Source organism: Triplophysa rosa, linkage group LG23, assembly GCF_024868665.1.
Source record: "Triplophysa rosa linkage group LG23, Trosa_1v2, whole genome shotgun sequence".
In the NCBI taxonomy this organism is placed as follows: domain Eukaryota; kingdom Metazoa; phylum Chordata; class Actinopteri; order Cypriniformes; family Nemacheilidae; genus Triplophysa; species Triplophysa rosa.
In genome coordinates this window covers 16,429,516-16,454,346 of record NC_079912.1, presented here as the reverse complement: position 1 = coordinate 16,454,346, position 24,831 = coordinate 16,429,516, and the positions used below count along the sequence as shown (strand labels likewise).

Below are 24,831 nucleotides of genomic sequence, written 5' to 3'. Positions count from 1 at the left end.
TTCAGTAAGCGTCTGTTCAAGGTAAACATGCATTAAATCATAGCTTTAAACTACCGTCTTTAAGACAGTTAGGACTATTTAAGTCATCATCATCCACCATTATCGTATACTTTATACATTATGAGAATATACTGATAAACACAATAATTAGATGCTTGCGGTTTGGTTATTTATTCTGTATTAGAGCACACACGTGAATACCAAATAGCGTCTTTATTTTCTTTCTTTATTATTTTAGCATTATTTATATATATTTTTTATCCTACAGTACCTTATATCTACTGAAGAACTGATTAGTGTGTCTGTGTTCAGTTTGGCTGCCTGTGCGTGCAACCATTTCACGTCATCGAAAAAGAACATGGCGGCCTCCTTAGGTTAAAATGGGTATTACATTTACGTAGGTTTTTTTTAAAGAAATGAAAATATTTGATGCGTTTCTAACGACAAATGCTAGTAGTGTAAGGTTGTGACAACGTATCAAGCCATACATCTCTATATACCGTGAGGTCCCTTTAAATTCTTTATTCTCGTGTGCAGCTTGGTTGCAAGGTCAGTCTGATCATCTTCAACTACTTCATCATGGCAAACTTCTACTGGCTGCTGGTGGAAGGGCTATACCTGCACACCTTGCTGATGGTCATCTTCTCCGAGAACAGACATTTTATCATCTATCTACTCATCGGATGGGGTAATCCTACATTAAACACCCCCATTTAAACCAGCTGTGGGCACTATTCACCTTTCTGTACATTGTATAGTACTTTTGCTTACCTTCAGCTGCTTCCTGTTTGATGTTTGTTTGGATTTTTTCTAAACCATTTAATAACAGAGAGCATTTATCCTTTGACTATCATTCACGTCTTTGTTTCCACATATAAGCAAGTCTTAGAGAAAATAAAGGGACCTTTAGAGAATATTCACCTCCGCCGCATTTGATGCGCTAGCTTTCATCCTGACAGATGCGAACACACAGAATCAATTCACAACGTGCTCTTCTTCATAGCGTGTAACTCTGAATGTCTCCCAGACTATTCATTTAAACACTCGTGAATAGCTCTCATCTTCATTCATTTGTGGAGGACAGAAGTGGGTGTGGTTTGCTAGACTCAGTATATCAACACCTCGGTTAGCTTCCCTTTCGTTATGACAGTGACGACAAACATGACAAAGGACATTATGTACTGTCTGTGTCTGTCTATATGTGACATACATATAATTTAATATACAATCACATACGGTACGTATATACTGTAGCCCGTATATTCATGAACATGCATGAGGGAATGTCACCCTTGAGATTGTTCCATCTTTCTCCCCTCAGGATTCCCTACCGTGTTTGTGATTTCATGGATCATTTGTAGGATTTACTTGGAAGACACAGGGTAAGCAGTCGAGCAGCAGAGCATGACAGAACTCAGAGAGATAACCAAGAAATCTTTGTAAATTCGAGCTGAAACATGTTCGCTTTTGTCAACGCTGTTCTAAATGCACTTCTAACTATTTCACGTCTTCTTTTAATAGATGCTGGGAGAGAAACGACGTGCCGATCCCCTGGCGGATGATCAAGTGGCCCATCATGGCGTCTGTCATTGTTAGTATAACCTCTGATAAACAGCCAATCCGGCTTCATGCTGTATATATTATGTCAGACAGGCAGGAATGATGCCAGGCAGGCAGATGAAGGGATGTGCTGAGTCTTAAGGATAGTTACCATGTCTTGAATGAGATGTGGATGCAGGGATGTCAGAAGATCGAGGGAATGGCTGTCACGAGTGCCTCTTTCAGCACACATGGCAGCGAGTTGAGCTCTCCTGGGTCTCGTGTGCCACTTCTGTTTTGTTAAGCTTCGCCTGCAAAGAAAGACAATTCTGGTGGACAGCATGATGGCTGTGTTTGATAGCTTTGCATGTTGCTCTGTTGCTCAGCTCAGTGTTAAAGAAAACATCATATGCTTTCATTAGGACTGTCGATTTAACACTGCGTCTTAACCAGCCCGTGACATGATGGGTGAAAAAAATGATTTTATAAAAGTTTTGAACCTTTTTACGACAAAGCCACATTTTGTGCCTGTTAGCTCCGCCTACTTTGAAATCCCATTGGATGTAAAAATCGCTCCTCGTGTATTTTAAACATAAAACATAGATGATAAGAAACCGATTGATGTAATTAGTTCAATATTTTAATTTGATAGAAATTTAGTCAGCTTTATACAAATTTGATCTATTTTAGTTTTTTAGTAAACCATGTGTTTGGTTAACTCGCACACAGCATTGCTTACTATACATTTCAAATCGATGTTAATACTGAATCATCATTCTGTAACCCTCAGCACTATACCAGCTAATACTTGTTTCTATTAGTTTGGCTTTAGCTTTTTATTAAGGAATTAACTATGACGTACAAACAAAAGTGCTACCTGATGTTTTAAGCATCTGAAGAACCGGAATTTCCAAAAACAACTGGCATTACGTTCGATCAGATTAAACTGGGATCATTTCATGTGCTTGCTGCTTTTTGTCCATGCCATCGCCTCTGTTATCAGATGTTAAAGTAATGGCTTCTGTTAAAATCTTTGGCCAAGACCTACAGCCGCTTTTCGGCTCTTTTGAAAAGCAGCTATTTATCTTGTTCACATCTGGTAAAAAGGCTCTTTAATGTGACAACTGCACTTTTTAATGTAAAATCTCAGGTTATTTATAGGTCAAGTCATTGTATAAAAAAGTAATTATATAACATACAAGATAAAAAAAATGCTTTATCTACTGCTTAAAATGATCAATTTTCTCTCTTTCTTTCTTTTTTAGTTGAACTTCATTCTGTTCATCAGTATCATTCGAATCCTTGTCCAAAAATTGAGATGCCCAGATGTTGGTGGAAATGACCAGTCTCAGTACAGGTACAGCATCACAAAATAACTATTATTCCATTCCCATCTCCCAGCACTCTCACAGTCTTGCAAGCAAAGCATCTATTTATAGCAATTTATAGCTGAACCCTCTTCTGTCCGGTCATAGCTGAGTTCTCCCTTTTCAATTTACCAGTAGTACTATTGTACCATCAATCTCAGAAAAATGGGTCGAAATGGATGGCTGCGCTCCGTTTTTATCAGAGTCATCCATTATGTATTGTGAATCGTGAAATGCTAAATGTGTTTGCATTGCGAAGGTGGTGAAATATTAATGCACCTGTTTGTAGCAAACCTGTTTTAGTTCGGCTATGAGTGCCACAGTTTGCATGAGTGCACTGTCGCTTATGCATGAGAGCCAGCGCTCTTTTTGATGCCTCTCCCAGATGTGCTTTCTTCTCTTTGTTCTCTTAAAGTTGGGATTTCAGTGTGGATTGTGTGCTCAAATATACACTCTGTAAATATTACAGCATCATCATTCAGACGCAATTCTGTTTCTGCTTTATCTGTTTTTCAGGAGGTTGGCCAAGTCGACCCTTTTGTTGATTCCTCTGTTTGGAATCAACTATGTTGTTTTCGTTTACATCATCGATGAAAATGAAGAAATGGAGAACTATAAAATATTCTTTGAACTTGGCCTGGGGTCCTTTCAGGTGAGAAATATGCCCGAATGTTCAGGTATCAATATTTGATCAAACGGGCTATTTTACTGTACAATATCTTAATCCATTCTTCAGATTTTCCTTGAATTTATTGCAGAAAATGTCCGATTTTATCCATACCTGTTTACATGATGAATTATTGTTTCTTTTCAATGCAATTACAATTTGTTTTAATGTTTTTGTACTTTACAGGGCTTGGTGGTTGCGATTTTGTATTGTTTTTTTAATTCTGAGGTCAGTCTTCAACCCGATTGATAACACTAACTCACAGTTGTACAAATGACTAAACTACTAAACATTTGTAACGTGACATAGTTTTTAAGAGTTATATGTTAAAAATAAGAAGTTTTGGTAGCATGTGGTCAAAATGATAAGGTCAAACAATTGTTTGTCTTCAAAAAAATTGATAATTTACAATAAGTCCAGGCATGTGTACAAAGAACATAAATGGTGTCAATTTAGATTTCATGTTGACTTCATACAGTTATTTATCCAGTGTTTGGATAATCTAATGCTAAAATAATGTGCTAATGCATTTTATCTCTAGGTCCAAAGTGAACTCAAGAGAAAATGGCGGAGTTTGCGCTTGAAGCGCTACATCGTCCGAGACTATCGTCTGCACAGCTCGTCCATATCCAGGAACGGTACCGACAACATGGCCCAGTTCCACCGTAACTCCAGAGCGCAGTCCTTCCTGCAGACTGAGACCACCGTGGTGTGAGCATTCCAAGAGCTCCAGACAGATGCATTCATGAATCACGCCCTTACTTCACTCCCCCTCGGCTAACAGTATATTTATGAAAGCTTTATGCTGAAGAGAACAAGGCTTTCTGCCACTGAACCGTGAGATTGACACATGCAGTACACATGATAAAGACTTCATACGTCTCTGTGAATGGGGGTCTTTGACACCAAATTTGGCTATAGACTACCAAAATACATAGGGGCTACACACTCACAGATATAAGTTAAACCAAACCTTTGTGAGTGAGACATAAGTGTTGCGGCGTTAAAACATTTTTTTTTTTATGCAGAATCCATTTACATGACATTTTTGTGAACACTTAAATAGCATTAGGCTCTGATTATGTAATGGTGTTATGTAAATACTTCTTAAGGCCTACGGCTATTTTCTTAGATGGTTAGGGAGATGTGCTGTACTGTACTATTGCTATACCATACCAACACAGCCAGTATGAACTGGAAACCCAACAAACACAAACGTAATGTTTTAGATAAATGAAAAATGCAGGTCACTGATGTGGCAGGCTTTCATGTGGTATTTTTATAAAGAGGACATTATTGTTGAATGTGTCCAGATTAGTCCAGGGTGAGAGGACATCTGGTTCAAAAGATTATATAGACGGTTTTAAAGCAACAACATAAACGTTACTGGGAATGCTCAAACTTAACGTCTAGTAGACATCCGCAAAGAATAGAGTCCCCGTGTTCTGCTAACAAGCAAAAGAAAATTACATAGCTAGCAAGTTAAAAGTAAGTCTTGCCAGTATTATTTTGGGTTACCATTAGATAAACCGTTACTTGGCTAAACTTAAATGCTACAAAAGTTACACGACCCATTCAACAAAATGTTTATTTAATAATATTAATATAAAGTAAAATTCAACAAACAATTTTATATAAATGCCAGACTGATAAAGAAACTTTAGGTTAACTTCGGGCCAGGCGCATGTGCCTGATGAAACCGTCTATACATCAGACAATTTTCTTCATGAAAGTGGACGACTGTAATCCAGAAGGGCCTGTGTGTCGTCAACCTTAGAGTTTTTTTGTACCTTTAGGTTGTCTAAAGAAATGTAAGTGTGAAAAGTGTAAACATTATGAGCTGAAAAATGAGATCTCAGCGCAGGTTTCATAAACGTGAATGTAATTCATTTCTTCGTTGTTATGTAAAGATTTCCAAGAGATTTCAGCAGTCTTATGAATGATATGAGGTTTATTTACAAGAAATGTATGGCTTAAATATATTTAGTTTAGCCACAAAAATGATGTCCAGTGATATAAATCTTATGTTATTATTCTTGGCAATTCCTGTTTTTCATATCCCATCAGATCAGTCATTGCAATAGGAAGATGTTGTCCATGTTTCCATTAAATTTATTATGTGCTGCTGTCTGAGATTTTTGGAGGTTGGGAATTGTGCGGCGTGTAATGAATCCTGCCGTCCGAACTCTTTTCATTCAACTGAAGAACAGATAATTAATCCAGTAGACAGTTGGATGCAGATTTAGGTCAAGTGAACTGACAAAACAGCAAGAGTGAGGACGTATGAAAGTGACATTTCTGTGTGTTCTTTATTCTCCATCATTGTTGTGAAGCACTTCTGGGATGTACGTTCCAGTGACTGCACAATGACACGGGGAGGAGATCGGATCTTTTACAGCCAGACCTGAAGAGAGAGAGGACCTCGGGAGAGCACGTGCAGGGATGAGATCATCTAAAGTGACACAGATGCCATGAGCAGGGGCATTCAGCATGATTATGAGACTGTCAGAGGGGAATGAATGAAAGAGCTTTAATTAGACCTGGCAGAGAAGAATCAAGTGTGTTGACTCATATTTAAGGGGGGATTTCTGGGTTTAGTGTGATGTACAGTATGATATTTGTGCATTTTGGTTGCGAGTCAGGTGTGTTTGACACACGCGTTCATGATGTAAAAACTTTTACTGTATATGGAAAGAGGACATAATGTTAATGCGTTTTTTTGTATTTAACCATTTGAATTGCTTTATTCTACATTTCTGTGAACTGTATTGACATTTTTCATTAAATGTGTAATATTTTTAGATTGTGTATTCAGTAATCACGTGCAGTGTTACATAATACAAAACCTGACTAGGAATTGGCAGATGAATAATACTGTCATGTTAAATAATGTAAACAATGTTAAATAATATATGACCCTGGACAACAAAACTGTAGTCTTAAGGGTATTTTTTGGAAATGGAGATTTTGACATATGAAAGCTGAATAAATAAGCTTTCCTTGATGTAGCTTATGGTTTGTTAGGATTGGACAATATTTGGCCGAGATACATATTGATAAATATTGTATACCGACATAAATATTGAGAAAATCACCTTTGAAATTGTTAATCAGAGGCGCTGCAGGCTGTTAGGAGAGTAATGAGTAGATGAACCCAAAAGCTGAAATTCTAAGCTTTACTTAGATACCAAACTTGAGTGGGTAATTCCCAACGAGCGGACAGCAGCGAGTGATGTTTGTAGGCGCGTTTCTGGCCATTTTTGTTAGCGATTTTGCTGAATCCACTCACAAAAATGTAGTTTTTATATATGTACAGTAGGAATTTTACAAATTATCTTAATGGAACATGATCTTGACTTTACGTGATTTTTGGCGTAAAAGAAAAATCAACAATTTTGACTCATACAGTGGCTTTTATACAACTGTTCCCGTGCTACTTAAGGGTCACATAGCAGCATTACATTCTAGCCCTCATTTTTACGTTTTACCCCAAAACATATTTTATGGTTATTGCCATTCATATAAAAAGCTATTTTTGATAGGTTGATAACCTTTATGTCATTTTATTGGACAGCGAGAGTAAAATTAGTCATCAAGTTTATCTTTCCGAAAAGACAAATACTGTAATTGCTAAATGAATCTGCTAAAAGCTAACTTTGTTAAGTACACCAGCATATCATAGACATGAACTAAAAGTCACAAAACTGCAAATTTACTGTCGTGTCTCTAATATAGTAAATGTATACGCTCAATGTAGACGAGAGACACAGATTGTTATCATACAATCTGTGGTTTGTTAATCGAACACTAAATGAGATGCTAAATGAGGACGAGTGAAATACAATTACACTTCTTACATGTGGATCAACAGTTTGGCTTCACCATCAACACAGATAATATCAAGCACAAATACTGTAGTTGTTGACTCATTTCCTGTTCATTATCCGTTGTCTTATGGGTTTCCTGTTTTCGCAAAGGTCAATGCATCTACATGAGCCGAAGCCGAGATCTCAGTGATATAAAGACCACTGGTGCTCATATTGCATGTGCACACAGATCTTACAAGTCTTTATCAAAGAACTCTGATTCTACATGCAACAACCCATCATGAAATTGTTACTGTACTCAGTCTATCACAATTCATCTTGACTTGTCAGTGCTGTTGACCTCTGCAAAATCATTTTTCACTGCTATTAGGTCAAAATCATTTCTTTGGTAAAGCAAGCAAAATGATATGCATCACACTGGTATTCATTATTTGCTATCATATTTTTACACTGTAACAACTTAAAATAACAAGGCAACCTATCACAAGCACGTTTTTGAGTTAACTCAACAAACATAGCCTAAAGTTCAGCCAACTTAAACAATTATGTTTTAGTCATAAGTTGTCACAACACAGACGTCAAGTTTACCTAATGAACAACAGAGCAACATATTTTTTGTATTTGTCTTTTACTACAATTCTAATAGGCTACTTGTTTTCTGCCTCAAACAGACCAAAACTTTGGTCGAATAACATACGAGCAATTTGTTTAGAGTGCATTTATGCAGGTTTTGATGTTGGGCCATGAAACGTTGAACACACAAATCTCAACCATGGTAACAATCAAAAACCATCTAAACTCTAAACACAACAGATAACTAACAGTAAGAACGATATTAAAGCATAAATTAAGCCAGAAAGAACTAAAACACTGATCTTTAAATAAAAAATAAATAAGAAACACAGAATTGAGCGTGCTGCAATGCATCTTGTGAACTTTCAAACTCTTGCAAGATTGTTTGTTCAGAATACACTGTTTTGTAAGTTAGGCAAACTTTCTGACGCATTTTGGTCCAGTCAACAAAATAATCTTTGTTAAAAACATGTTTAGGCTAATTTTGACTCCTTTATCTAAACATATATTCAAGTTACTTATTTATCTTTGTAGGGAGAACATTTGGCATGTTGTATTTTTTACACATCTAACTTCTATGGACTTTAAAGAGATAATGTTCAATTGATGCCGCTGTAGGATCAGACCTCTGCCTCCTTATGTGACCAAACAGGAAGATATTACTTAAGTTCATCGGACTTGACTGTGGAGCGCCATGAACCGCACACCTTACCTTCTGTGAATCTGTCCTCATCGATGTCTCCTGCTGGAAGAAGAAACCTGCAGCTGTGGGTGAAGGAACTGTTTGCTGCTATCGATGGCCCCAAACACCATTTTAAATAATGCAATATATAGTGTGGTAAATGTCCAATAGACAGTTTTACCATGGAATTATGCCAACCCCTCAAAAAAAAAAAAAAAGGTATTAGTACCCTTGTAAAAAAGACTCTTGTAGTATGATTTCCTTTGTGTGTAAAAATCAATATTAACAAAGTCTTGATGCAGTCAGCAAGGACATTATCAGATAAACAACAGCTGATGTTGAATTTATGAACATGTCCAGTGCTTCTGTTGGTTTGGGATAGAGAGAAACATCTCCACCGGCTCAGATGGACAATGGAGCGTTTTAGGCAGACAGGCAGCAGATGGAGGGTTTACACACCTTGAATAATGAATGTCCTGACCAGGAACACACTGAGCTCTGTCTCTGGAGACCAGAGTCCAAAACATCCACATGTCCAATAGTAAACAGACTGCTGACGTTAAAAATAGTGACAAATTATGATGAATATGTAAACATGAAATATGCTGAAATTGTTATTGTTTTATTAGATCTGGGCACATAATCGTTTATCTTAAAGATTAGATCTACATCATTTCTCTTTATATTGTTCTAAACCTATATGAAATGAGTTTGGAAAGACCGGGAAGAAATGTCAACATTTTTATTTTTTTATTTTCTACACAACAAATAAATGATGTGTAGTTTCATGTATTTCTTTCACTTTGTTTTTGGCATTGCTTGAGTTGGTGAGAAGTTTGGGTGTGCTGGCAGCTGGATTATAAATAGATGACAGAAGAACATGAAACACGTGTTATAGGCTACATTCAGTAGGTTGATTTGTTTTTAATTTAATAAACTTAAGATTCTTTTTGAGATAAAAGTTAAATGTTACTGTCTTGCTCTTCAGCTGTGCTGATCTTTGATTATGGGTTGTCCAACCTTACTCTAGGCAAATGGAAATTTTCCACAAAATAACTTTTTAAATATTTGTCCTCATTATCTGTTTTCTGTCTCCCTCTATAGGCCATCACATGAGTTGAAAATAATGCTGGAAGGACATCCAGAACAACAGCTTTATTTGAAACGAGTCATTTTGGAGAGAGACTGGTCAATCACTAAATGTAACTCAGAGATTGTGCACGTTTGCTGTTATCCTGCATACCCTGTCCGAGAAGAGGTTTGGAGGGAGTTGGTAGTTTACAGGATTTATCTGTCTGTTATTTCTATCAATCAATAATATATTTGTGCGCGGGACTTTTATGCTTGCTCACTTTCATTATTGTGCTTTTATGGGCTACATATGTGACTTGACAAGACGTAAACAATAAATTCCTTGAATAATTTTTAGCAGTTTGTTTTCCTGATAGCATTTTTTAGGAATGCAATTGCGTGATGTGGCCACAAGAGAGCTCTGCGGTCCACTTTAGTTAGTTTTAGGTTAATCTGTGCGTTCCAAACATTTCGCTCTTTTTGAGATTTTTGTGATGAATAATACAAGCAAACGGACAGGGGGTGCTCTGTTGTTATATGCACATGTATTTGTAATAGTATTATCACTTTATTCAGATTATTTTTCTTGCTTTTATTGCATTATCACTTTGACAAAGAATTTGAACATTGTTCAGTTTCTATTAATGTACTTACTGTGATTTCAGACTAGCTCTTGTACCATTATTTACAAACAGCATTTTTTCACACACTCATTTAACACTGACAAAATAATACATTATCCTCTCCTATGAGGAGAAACAATTTTGGAACCACTTGGGATACATTTGTCTTTCTTTTGACTGATGTTTGCAAGCAGTAGCATTGTTGACTGAAACATGCTAGAGACTTTTTCATCCTATAGTCTATGCTCAGTTTAGCGTCCATTAACCACATGCTGTTGTCCACTGCTGACAATCACAACTACCATTTATAGAAATCCAGAGAGCTCAGATGCATCTCACAGACCAACAGATGGAAAGATGGTTGAACCACTGAAAAATCAACTACCCATTCACACTTACTCTAATGTGCTTTAATTTGATCTGAAGCATTACTATGAAAAGCATTATTTGCTCACCTTCGTGTAATTCCAACAACCATGTATGATTGTTTTTCTGCAGAACACAAATAAGATAGTTTGAAGAATGTTGGCAAACAACATTTGCTCCTATTGACTTCCACTGTATAAACACAAAACCACTGACACATTTGTCAAAATATATTATTTTGTGTTCTGCAGAAAAATCAGTCATACAGGTGTTGAATGACATGAGGGTGAATAAAGTATGACAGAATTTTATGCATATAATGGACAATTGTTTGCTTCCATTAATTTAATAAAGCATACTAAAATAATATACATTTAAATGTTTACATAATTAAACACAAATGCAACGACTGCCAGTTTGTTAGAGCTCGTTACTGCCCCCTCGCGAAAAGGTGACCTATTTACACACGTCTCTCTCATTCTGTTCGATAAACACCGGACTAGTGGAACACAATCTTCTTAACATGTTTAATTAATTTTCGACTAAAATGTTGTATGAATAGGTAGCACGTAGCAAAATGCAAACTTTAAAAATGTGCATCGCTTGTTTATTGATAAACGTAAGCTCGAAGTCTTGTCGCATGAAAATGAGTAATCGGCGTGAGCCAAATAGATTCACGAGCTGTGGAACTGATTGAAGTCCATCAAACTAAAGACAGTTAGGCCTAAATCTGACTCAGAGGACTGTGTCGGTACAGACTGTACTGATCAAAGGTACGTCGGTTAGTGAATATACGTTTTGTTCATGATGTGTTTTAGAGCAGGGTTCCCAAACTTTTCAGCCCACGACCCCCAAAATAACAGTGCCAGTGACCAACATCAAATGCGCGTAATGACAACACAAAAGAACACAGTTCAACATCATATTAATTTACTGTAATTTACTCATTACTTTACTTGTTATACATAAACCATGAACTATTACTACAGATGGTCAAATTTCAGTCAGTTGCACTTTGCACACCTTTTGTACAGTATTGAGCACAGATCATTTGTTTTCAATGTTATTACATTTTCTTTCATTTTGCTCCAAACTCGTTTGACTTTTCCCCAGTCTAACATAAAAGGAGCTGAATCAAGTTTTCATTTTGCCGCTGTTTGTAATGATCAGTTATAAAATGTACAACCTGTGTGATCTTTGTAATTTGATCATTAAACCTTCTCGATCATTTCACAGAATCCTCTGAGGTTATTAAAGTACTTGTTGCGCGCAACGGCGCTCATGGTCTATATATCCAAGTATCCAAGCACGAGCATAATAACAACACAAAAGAACACAACAGTCTAACATCCTCAGGGGTCACGGTCAAGGGGAAGGAAATTCGAAGGCTTTTATTTGCATGGTTTTATTTTTAATTGAACTAATATTTTTATATTTTGTAACACTTATGGACAAAATACGCTATTTCTAATAATTAAAAAATAATTGATTTCTGGAAGTCATCTCGCGACCCCGCCCTTGCGTTGATGCGACCCCTACTTTGGGAACCCCTGATTTAGTCTACTTGTACTTCAAATCTAACTAATGTATAAATGCGTCTTCAAAGAATACTGATAACAGGACAGTATACTTCATATATAAGTCTTTCAAATGCAACTTTTTGCAGTCATATTAAGTTGATAACTACATGTCATGTATTTTGTAAATATCTTTTGCTCTTTTGTTATATTGATAACTTTAACTTAGTTGTACTGTGTACTTAATGTTCCCCACTAGATGGCGCGCACGGCATTAACTGATATCATGATTGATATTTGATATACTAGATATTTTGATGTTTACTGGCTGACATGGCTGGTGTTACAATGATCTTTCATCTAAATATATTTATGAATATTTTGACTGGTATTTGTGTTTAAGTGTACTGTGATTTGCTAGTGGGTGTTCTTTGTTTGGGTCGTTCGTTTCTTTACTGGGCGTTCAAGCAAGCAAGTGTTGTTTAATTCTTGTTAAGCAAAAAAAGTGTTGTTTAATTTGTATGTGGTGAAGTTCACCAATAGATGGCGCAACATAGTTAGCCCTTGATGAACCCGTTTTAATATTATTAAAAAGACGATTGGACTCTTTTGTGAAATTCAACACAAAGTTTTTAATACATTTAATTTTGAAGCAAGATAGCAAAGCTTTCGTCTATAAGAGAATCATCTCAACAAAGCATCCACATTAGCTAAATCATGCTAAAGCATGATGTGTATGTATATGTTCTTTATTACTTTAGATACATGCAAAGATAAATAGATTTGTGCAGGGCCGTGCACAGACATTTTGAGGGGCAGTGGCTGAAACAAAAAAAAGGGCGAGAAGAGAAGAGAAGACGGCACACGCTCTTAGAAATATCTTTCTACTTACAGTATCACACTGTAGCACTCAGTAAATATGTAAATCTATATTTTATGTTGTACTATATTAAGGTACCACTCTTTTAAAACATTTATAGTAGCCAATACAACATTTTCACAATAATGGTGATTTGTTGAAATTAATAAAAAAATTCAACATTTTTTGCGGGTGCAAAAGTGATATTTACATTTATGCATTTGGCAGACGCTTTTATCCAACGTGACTTACATAGCATTATACTATACATTTGTTACTGAGCATGTGCAATCCCTTGGATCGAACCCATGACCTTGGTGTTGCTAGTGCCATGCTCTAACCACTGAGCTACAGGAAATATTGATGCATTAACAAATGATTCAATGGTTTTCACATGTTCTCCTGCTATCAGGGCTCCTATTAATATGGTCTTAATAAAATGTTATTTACAGTATATGATATATGTTATAGATTAAACCAGTGCTCGAATTGAATCAAGTCCCTAATGCATTATGGGGGGGTCCCGGGTTCCCCCCAGCCCGCCTTCAATTCGAGCACTGGTTTAAACTAAGAAAGATAATGGGGAATGTACTGCACAGCAGTTACAGTGTGACAAACTGTCAGCATTGTGAAGACATTTTCTACAAAGTGTGCCAATAACTGCAAATTCTGTGTTATTTATATCAGATCGATACAACAAATTGATTTGACAAGAATTCTCATTTTCTTATGAGAGCATGGATATTTTGTACAAGTTGTTAGCAGTTAGCACCAATAATAGAAAACCAGGAGCAAAACATTACATACAAAAAACAATCAAATGATTAATTCTGCGTATCAAGCACGGTGTGTAATGTGGATAATGTCCTTACAGTGATGATATGAACTTCTGAAACTGTCGTCTTTACTCCAGCGCGGACAGAGTCTGATACTGGGGAGCAAGCAGGAAAACACGGAGCGGATAAGCAGAATCAGAGAGGATGTTTAGCGGAGTGTTAACAGATGTATTTTAGCGTGGGGTTGAGAGGGGCACCTCAGAGGATGAGGGCAGAGGGGCAGTGGCTCTAGCCACCGGGCCAAACCCCCCCCCCCCCCCCGTGCACGGCCCTAGATTTGTGCCTTAAATCTTGTCTCCACTGGCTCAGTCCTGTATCTCCTTCAGACCTGAGGAAAACATGAAAAACATTATTATGTTTTCACAGTACAATGGAATTATACTGAAACAGTCAAAGAATGACAATTGTATGTACCTTTCAACTGGTGGTTAACCCAGCGTGCTTTTGGATCAGAGCAGTATTTTTCATTCTCTGTATAGAAACTGTTGTGCAGGACACACATTAAACACAAATGACAACAGCAGAAATATAAACCTCTGTGATACTAGAGAAAGCTTACATAATGGCATCGACACATGGAGCAAGAGCATTCTGATGCTTGTATCCAATCAGTTTTATGTCAGATGGGATTCTTGCCTTCGACACCTCTCTACAGCAGCTGACTCCGACTCTGGTTGGCCGACGATCTGAGAAAGAGAGTGAGAAATACAGATTGAAATCCATCTTTAGGTGTGAAAACCAGCCGTGTTAAAGATGTGATCTTTGATAAGAGCAAATGCAGTCACAAACTGTGATTTAGCCAAATGCAATATAATACCGCATTCCTCATCCTTAAGTTTTTTTAATTCAAGGCACCGAACTCACAGTTGCCCTGCTGTTCAGAAACGCACACAAGAACCGTCAGCATTAAAGTTATTTTCCAGCAGAGGTGCATGATGCTGAGATGAGATTTTCAGAAGGCCAGATGAGGAAGATGTCTGCAGAACAGCTTTGAAGGTGTAAGCTAGACAGCCTCTTTAATACACTTTTTTTGCAACAGGATATGCACTTCCTGTGCATCACTAACCAGTAAGAATATTCTGCCTGCCTGTGCATGTGGCAAACCTTTACAATCTATCTTTCATAAGAAAAGCTCATCAAGGCTGTTTGATAGTTTAACAGGTGTCCAGTGTCCAGTGTCCACCAGCTGCAGATGTTCAGTGACTTGATAAATTGCGTAATGTTTATTGTAATCTTGCTTTACGCTGGTCTTTTATAAGAAATACTATTCAGTTGGAAAATGCGTCACAAATTTACCACCACAAAACCAATGCATCAAGTGAGAAATATACCCTCACATAAGTCACACCTCTCACCCACAAGACACATCAGTGCACAGTCAGCATCATTTATGAGCGAAAAGAGCATGTAGTGCACACTCGGAAGCATCAAGCAATGTCTGTAGTTGCTCATCAATTTATTTTCAGTTTTAGATTACAGGTGTTCAAGAACTCCTCAGTTTACTGACACGAATCCTTCTTGAGTTTCATCGGTGCATTTTAATGTGAAATATTATATAATGTATTCAATCCTGATGCGCTATAAATATTCATCCAGTTGCCTATTTGAGATTAACTAATAAAGAACCAACTTTTCATTTACAAGTCGCCCTACATGTATCTGACAATATGTAACATTTTCAATCTGAATACACAAAAGTTAGTGACAGTGATTAAAATATTTTATTAGGATACAACAAGGAAATTTCTAACTTTAAAAATAGATTTTTAAACACATAACTGGTTAGAGACTAGACGTGTGTTTTCTTTTTACTGTCTTTATAAATTGTGGTTAGTTTGAGTAGGTCCTCTCACACAAAGTGAAGTTACTGATGGATGAGGATAGTGTAAGCATTATGTTTTGGACCACAAGGGTTGATGCTAGTTAATTTCGAGCTCTGTAACACAATAAAATACTAGATGTTATTACTAGAATACTGTATTAAATCCACAGTAGTACGTACAGTTTAAAAGCATTTTATGTCATTGTAAATTCTGTGATGGTTCACTTGCTCTCCCCTTTAGTTTCAAAGCTGTCAAAAGCAATGGGAACTTAGTTGAAGACACTGAAAGTAGACTTCACACAGATCTGCTTGTGACATGTGCTCTGTCTACAGGGAATCTAGTAAAACAATAGATGAAATGTGAAAAACACATCGTATTTGAACAAATTCTCTTTAGCATATTACCCCGTTCTTACCTCAATATGTTATCGTCAAGAGCACAGATGCGAATACCACCATGACAGCAAAAGTTCTTGTAAGAATTTGTTGTGTCTGCATTTTGACAGTTGATCTTCTGCTCTGCCTTCTTGGATCTTAGAGAATATATTAAGCTCTGGCCCTTTGTGACTAGGTCTCGCTAAACTCGCTTTTATTTTTCTTATGGGAGTTTTTGGAGGTTAAGAAATCATTTTACTGATGCGTTACTGCCACCTCCTGAAGTGGGGATTAGAAGACTGGCAGTAAAAAAAGTAAATTCTCTGTAAAGTCCTGTTTCTTTTAAAAATGTAATTACCTGTGAAAACATTTTCCTTAACGCTGCACCAAAAATGTATTTTGATGTGAATTGCAACTTCTGATTATTGTTGACTGCAGTGTGAGCATAGTCCATTTGGGTGTTTACCCATTAAAGAGTCTTACTGAGTCCTGTGTGCCTTGTTTTGAGAAGAGTGATGACTACTATCAGCTTGAGATATTAAAATCAGACCTTTCTTATTGAATCTTTTTAATGTTACAGTTAATGTATTTCATTCATTTATAGGCCCTATTGAGAGTGCTGACAAACTGTCCGATGCAACTAAAATCAACCAAAATCAATCCTTTTGGTTATCTTCCTCTACCATTGTAAACCTAACCACAAGTTCTACTGTATAAACCTGTACTGATAAATGATCTGTTGTTCTTTTGATCATTTTGTCATATTGTGGGATGTATACTGCAGCACCGGTACGGTCATTCTCAGGGGCCTTTTTGAACCATTAGTAAAAATAATGCATTTATTTGTATAACAAATATCACAGTGTTTTGAACTATAACTATTTGTAGTTCATCAGATTATATGTATATACTATATATATATATATATTGAATAATTGCCCATACCACATCTTTTCATTTTTACAAAATAGTCAAATGGAGACCACTTTACATTAAGATAAGATTATTTTACAGTAATAAATAAATACAGCATGTTTGTTAAAATGAATAAGAAATACTTAAGCAGCATTTGTTAATAGTGGTATGCTAATTTAAACAATCATATTGAATTATATTAGTTGTATGTTGTATATGTTAAACAAGATTAATATGTTTTAAAATCTGGCAAATTGTACATCATAATACATCATGCAATTGTTGTCTGTTCTGTATTTGGTGAAGTTCACCCCTAGATTGCACAACATATCTACTGCTTGATGAACCCGATTTAATATCATTAAAGAAGACAATCCAAGATTTTACAGGATGCAAACACTCAACTCTTGTGTGAAATTAAACAGTTAATTTTTTATTTTCATTTCAGAGCAAATAAAACGAAGCTTCTATCTATAAGAGAACCATTTTTTCTAACATTCACACATAAGAAAGGTTAGCTATTGGTATCATTAACATTAACTGTAAAATAAACGCAATGTATATAAATATATTATAGTCTCTATTTAGAGACGCAAATAGATGCACAGATAAATAGATTTGTTTCTCAGGACTGTTCCGATATAAAGCGCATATAGACCTCCACTGACTCAGTCCTGTATCTCCTTCAGACCTGAGGAAAACACAGCAAAAAACCTTGTTATGTTATGAGTTATTTCGTACAGTACAGAGGCAAACAGTACTAAATATTAAGGCCGTACCCTTCAATTTGGGATTAATCCAGCGTGCGTTTGGATCAGAGCAGTATTTTTCATTCTCAGTGTAGAAACTGTTGTGCAGGACAGATATACCAACATGTTAAAGACAAATTAAAATAGCACAAATATGAACCTTTCTGATATTACGCTGTGTAGAGAAAGCTTACATAATGGCATCGACACATGGAGCAAGAGCATTCTGATGCTTGTATCCAATCAGTTTTATGCGATTTGGGATTCTTGCTTTCGACACCTCTGTACAGCAGTTGACCCCGACTCTGGTTGGCCGACGATCTTAGAAAGAGAGTGAGAAATACAGATTGAAATCCATCGACCTGACTGTAGGCGTGAAACCCAGGTCTGAACTTGATGTGATCTTTAATAAGAGCTCAAACTGTGATTCAGCCAAATGCAGTATAATGCCAGATTCACCATCCTTTAATTCTTAAATATAAGAATCATTATATTAGATGCTAGAAAATCTAAGCCTAAAACATTAAAATAATCCACTACAACTAAACCAAATACACACGTTGTACATTTGCTTGACTAACTGTTCATTCCCCCCTATAGCTTCAACTCTTACTTACTTTCGCATAGTTTTGTAGAACACGCTATGATAAATGCTCTCTCTTTTATAAGTTATTCTTAATGAATGTAAAAATATAAATCAAGTACAAAAATCCATAGAACTGTCATTTAAAATAAAAGGCATTGAAATGCCCGTGTTGAGTATTCAAAAGTACAGAACTCACAATTGCCCTGCTGTTCAGAAACGCACACAAGAACCATCGGCATTAAAGTTATTTTCCAGCAGAGATGCATGATGCTGAGATGAGATTTTCAGAAGGCAAGTTGAGGAAAATGTCTGCAGAACAGTTTTTAAGGTCTTAAGCTAGACACAAACCCTTTTGTAAGCTTTTTTTTGCACCAGGACATGCACTTCCTGTGCATCACTAACTAGTGAAAATATTCTGAAATGAGGCAAACCTTTAAAATCTTTAAACTTTCATCATAATCTCACATTTTTAATGTTTGATGTCTTGACGTGTTCTATGTCCATCAGCTGTATTACAGGAGTATTATTAAGATATCATTGTTTATACTTACAGTTGCCTAATGCACCAGTGAAACATCCCATAATGGTGATCATAACAGCAAAGATGAATAATCTAGATGTCCAGCCCTGCATACTGTAGCTCTTGGTGTCCACACTAAAGATGTTCAGTGACCTGGTCAATTAGGTAATGTTTACTCTAATCGTGCCTTACACTGAGGTCTTTTATAAGAAATACTATTCAGCTGGAACATGCGTCACAAACATTACCACCACAAACCATTGCATCAAGTGAGAAATATACCCTCACAAAACTCACACCTCTCACCCACATTATACAGCAGAACACAGTCGGCATATTTATGAGCAAACAATATTCCCCCCTTAAAATGAAAACACAAAATGATAGTGAAAGAGTGCAAATCATCTGTTTCAATTACTAAAGCATGTGTACAGAAATGAAACTCAAAGACAAACAGACTCATTGGCAGTGTATGACTGCACACTGCAGCTGTTTTAGTATTAAAAAGAATTAGGTTAAGACATTTGCATTAGCTTATTTGCAGTTTCTGATTAAAATCATTCAAGCTTTTATCAGCATATGGACAAAGTTTCCAGATTTTTGTCTTATACGTGCATTATCTTATATTTTCTTATGTTAATTATAACTGTTCAGTACAGAGATGTGAATGGTAGATCCAGCTATATGCCAGAAATGTTAGATCTTACAGATCCAAGGTTAAGATTGAGTTGACTTGTTCTTGTGCTAGGTCTCACTAGGTTTTTCTCATCAGGAAAATGACGTTGTTATACAAAGTGAAACTGTTGTGAGTTAACACTTCTACAGATATGTAGGGGAAGAACAGCCGGCAGGAGACAAAAATGAATTTATTGAATGATCTTCGTTGTTGTTTCAACGCTCAGTCTGACTTGAAAGAAAGAGGCCAGTAAATAAATATGAAGAGCATGATAAAGATACTACATACAAGGTATGTGATATCCATGCCTGATTTAAAAGGCCTGTAGTTTACACTCAGAAACATTCAGAAGCCTGTAATTACTCATCAGTTTATTTGCATCAGATGACAGATGTTCCAGCACTCATCATACTGACACATAGTTTCCACACAGCTTTTTCCTAAACACAAATCATTCTGAAATTCTCTTACACTTGCATCTAGGGATGTTCCGATACCCTTTTTTCCTTCCTGATACCGATTCCGATACCTGGGCTCAGGGTATCAGCCCATACCGAGTACTGATCCGATACCAGGGTGTGTATCTGTATACAGCTGTATATACTAGCCCTGTGTGAATTGATATAATTATTTTATGGTGTGCTTTAGACTTATCCCTTAATAAAACATGAACAAATACATACAGTATTTTTATTATCTGACAGACATTTGACAGTAATATTATTTATGTTTCTTAAGTCGCAGTTGTACTGGCTGGTTGGTCCACTCTGAAATACTGCCAAACAGCGCTAGCACTGGGGATGGGCATTTTTCAATAATTTTATATTAGAATATTTGAGCTCATAAAAAACGAATATTCGTTTATTTAAATTAAGTGAAAAAATACGTAATTTGTTTCGTTTTTATTTAGTCACAATTTCACATCAAGCTTATAACTATCATTAAATATTCATAATGCACTAATATTAGATCCTGTATATAGGGTTTTTAATGTTGAAAAGATTAGCAACGTTGGAAAAAAATAGAAATATACATAAAAACTCATACAATCATACAAAAACCAAACATACAAAACGCATATTGAAAGTCTGTGATGTATGGTTATCTTGTTTATTTTGTTTAACATGTTCTTGATAAGAAAAACAAGCATAATACAGTAGGTCTATTTTACTCTGTTGAAAGTCTGTTCAACAAGCCGACAGTTTACAAGCCGACAGCGGAGAATGTGAATAATGCGTTGCGTTGCTCTTCTCTAACTCCCAGTAACAAAACCTAGATCTGACAAGAATATCTGGCTTTATTGTTTATAATGTTGATAATAAATAAAGTAAACATACTGACTGTTAATTGATCCTAAAAACAAAGACGGAGCTATTTTAGTGCTTGTTGTTTATACGTGACCGGCATTTGAGGAAGTATGACTAATTCTGCTGATCACCGCCGCAAATATTGTTTTCTCAGTGTCTGTCTTGTTTAGCATTGCATTGCATTTACATCAATAAGTAAATTCAACTAAGCCTTCAACGCGTTTTAAAACAAACACCCGTGCGGATTTATTTACAGGCTATAACTGAAGGCGACGACCCTGAAGTTCTTAGGAGCAGGGGCGGAGCCAGGGGATGCCAATGGTGGCCAAGGCCACCATAAATTAATCTTTGGCCACCCCCCCGGCCCCCCCTACCGCTTTGCCGGCAACGTTTTTGCGGAACCATTTCTGTACACAGTTGTTCCCATATGGACGCATTTCAACAACACACCTCAAACAAGTACTTCTCCACCCAAACTGAAGGTGGCGGTAATACACACAACTTGAATTTCAACCACCAACACAATTACAGATGAAGAAGTAGTAGTGTCATTGTTGTTCGCGTGTGCTCCAACGGACTCTGCGCGTGCAGTAGGAGGACTGTCTGTTTCCCGCCGCGAGAGAAGAGGTTGCAGGTAAGTTAACAAGAAGAATTAAGTTTATTCACTATGTTTGAAATGTTTCTTGTCTTAATGTATGTTATTATGGCTGGCGTGCTGAAGTTGAAACAGACATGGTAAAGTTTGCTAAGTTCATTTAGGCTGTTAATTTAGCAGTATGAAAGTCGCAAGCTATAAACAGTTTCACTGTGTCAGTGTCATTTAAAAGAGCGTTGTAGAAGGCCATTAAAAGTAAAGTCAACTTTCAGTGCTGATTTAGCTTAATGGTGGTGATCTGTCTGTGTCATATCCTTGAAAGGGAATTAAAATGTTTTGTTGGCAGTTGGCAGCCAAATGATAATATGCAAAGTATTGCAAAGGAATATTTTTGAAATGCTTGCCCATAATGTTAAGGTTACTATATTTTGGTTTTTCTGTGATATTGTAATGTTTGTTTGATAAAAGTGCATTTGGTATATTCTTATGTCATGTAAATTGTCATTATGGTGTGAGCTTTATCACCAATTAAAAAGACACCACCTTCTGCAATGCCACACTGTTTCAGATCTTTTTTTTAAATCAGTTTAGTAATACATTAAAAAGCTTATGTGGATCTTCATGATGTAATTCTACATGGCAATCACTGCCTGTTTAAGTAAATGAGTGAGTGACTAAGAAACACTACTAGATCCACAGTGACTTGCCACATAGGAAAAAAAAGATGATATCAGTTTCTGTGCTACCCCTGTGTGAGCTATGGTCTCAGTCTGGCCACCCCTATGAAAATTGTCTGGCTCCGCCACTGCTTAGGAGGAAAATGCAGGCTTTAGGTATGGAGAAAGGTACCAGTCTTATGCTAAGGACAAATTTATTAAAATTAGTTGCAGTGAAATGTAGGCTACATTTTAATGTTTAAAGTTATTGAAATCAGCGTTAGTTAGCCCAACATATTTCTAACAAACAAACAACCGCTCCGAACAAGTTATGGTAATAAAAAAATAATTATCGAATCATTTAATATTATGTTGGTATTTTTATACCAACTTATATATAAGTAATGTAATATTAACGAATTCTGTGGCTCACCAGTTTTTAAAACATTTTTGGTGATGTGAGCTGAGCATAACACGCAATCCGTCAGGCCGTCGTGTGTGAACTTAAAATATTTACACTAGCTTGCGAACTGACTGTAGAAAGATTTAGGACACATGCAAATTATTTTTTATATTTTCTGTACATTATAAAGTCATTATAGATTAAGTGAAGAAGCGTTAAATAAGACAATTCTAAACCTGTGGTGATGATGCAGTTTTTTTTAAATGAAAATAAAAATATTCAAATAGCATTTTTATTTTTCTAATAATTATTGCGGATCGAATATTCGTGCATGTCCCTAGCACATTTTCATTTCTTCTTCACAGCACAACTTTCTGTGTTTGCATTCTGAGCAGTGAAGAAGCCTTGCCATTTGCAGCGTTAAGCAAAACTAGCGGGCATAACTAGGTCCTGTTTAAGAAATTGGTATCGGTACATGGATTCAAGTACTCGCCGATTCCAATACCAGAATTTTATATGGTATCGGTGGAATTTCCGATACTAGTATCGGTATCGGAACAACCCTACTTGCATCATCCTTCTTGAGTCTTATACATTTCAGTGTGAAATACACATAATAATGTTTTATTCAAACCTGATGTACTTGCTGTAATGCACTGTGTTTTACAATTTGAAATACTCATTTTACAAATAACGTTTAATGTCTATCCTTGAAATATTTAAAAAGTAAAACAATTAAGTCTCTTCAACTTGAAAAATAAGTTTTAAAAATATAACTGGTTAGAGACGTGTGTGTTCATTATGAGTTTACACTTTTATTCTTATTTTTAGTTGTTAGCTTGAGTGGATCCTCCTACATGAGTGAAGTTACTGATGGATGATGATGATGGTGGTGGTTTAAATGTTTGGTCCACACGGGTTGCTGCTAGTTCTTATGAGCCCTGTATTTCACACAATAAAATACTAGACGTTATTACTAGAATACTGTACTAAATCCATAATAGTGTATCCAGTTTAAAAGCATTTGATGTCATTATAAATTCTGTGTTGTTTCACTATGTAGCACGCCCGCCGTGCGACTGGCGGTGCTACAGTAAATACGTTTTCTGTATGAAAATAAACAAAGAGAGACGCAGCTCGCCCACTATGTCAGATATAGTGCACTATATCGGGTGTCCGAAACCTGAGTGAACTACTTCATTCCCTACATTCGTTCACTCTTTTTACCCACAATGCACTCTGATTTTGAGTGTACATTCGATGTACGCTCATTCACTCATTACTTCCCATGATACAATGCGAATCAACTGTCTGATTAGAATCAGCTGGAGGAGAGTGACCGTTAATGCCACAAGTGTAGTTTATACACTTGTGTTTGTTGTTGTTGACAGTTATTTTCTACTTTTTGAGAATAAACAGATTAAATGAATGTTATAAATATCAGTGTTTTATATTAAATATATAAAGTCATTTTATTTAACGTAATGAAATGTAATTGTAAATAAACGTGGCAAACTAATATAACTAATACTAATATTATATAACTAACACTAATATAATAAACGTGACTAATAATGTAACAATGAACTTTACCATTTTACAAAACAATCCATAAAGCCACACAGGTGTAATATAATCGTGATGACGAATATCCGCGAAAGTACTGTCAGACGCAGGATATATTACGTCAGTGTCCGAAATTGTGCACTCATTTTCGGCTCTCACTAAATCCTTGGTGTTTCGAGCCTGACGTCATCACGCAACAGTGTTTTTTTGGGCGATTTTAACAACCATAGGTAGTTTAGATGGTTACAGTAAGGTTAGGGTAAAGGTTTCGTAAGACTTGAAACACCAAGGATTTAGTCAAAACCAACAAGCCACGCCCACGGATCTGACTCGAAACACCAAGGATTTAGTGCGAGCCCTCATTTTCATTCACTCCTTCCGGATATAGCGGACTATTTCGCATTCTTACATCGTGGAGTCTCTTAGCAGTGTCCTAAATGACATACTATGCACTTAAACTATACACTATGCACTCAACCATGTAGTGTATTAAGTTTAGAAGAGTAGTATCGTCCCAAATGGAATACTAAACGGTTTTATACTAACCGGAAGTGATCGGTTTCCCAGACGAGCGCAAATGACGTCAATCGCACGGCACAATGCGTGTGAATGAAAATCAACTTGAACATTGTACAATTAATGTAGTTTTCATCTATTTTGCCTAGCAGTACTTTAGTTATCATCATATGGAAGCGTTATCACTCTGCAGGAGAGTTTTGCTCGAGCAGCGTCTG

At 36.3% G+C, this 24,831-nt stretch overlaps 1 protein-coding gene across 2 annotated transcripts in view; it reads left to right on the top strand.

The window, feature by feature from the left end:
• The window catches only part of vipr2 (vasoactive intestinal peptide receptor 2), a 28,513-nt gene extending 22,024 nt beyond the window's left edge, over positions 1 to 6,489 (top strand). For both annotated transcript variants that reach the window (XM_057322614.1, XM_057322613.1), the window contains 8 exons: positions 538 to 688; positions 1,322 to 1,382; positions 1,522 to 1,591; positions 2,805 to 2,896; positions 3,423 to 3,558; positions 3,760 to 3,801; positions 4,115 to 4,284; positions 5,907 to 6,489. In XM_057322614.1, coding sequence (XP_057178597.1) covers positions 538 to 688; positions 1,322 to 1,382; positions 1,522 to 1,591; positions 2,805 to 2,896; positions 3,423 to 3,558; positions 3,760 to 3,801; positions 4,115 to 4,284; positions 5,907 to 5,943 — 759 coding nt within the window. In that variant the 3' untranslated portion in view covers positions 5,944 to 6,489. The remainder of the gene's footprint in view (positions 1 to 537; positions 689 to 1,321; positions 1,383 to 1,521; positions 1,592 to 2,804; positions 2,897 to 3,422; positions 3,559 to 3,759; positions 3,802 to 4,114; positions 4,285 to 5,906) is intronic.
• Positions 6,490 to 24,831: the final 18,342 nt, after the last annotated feature.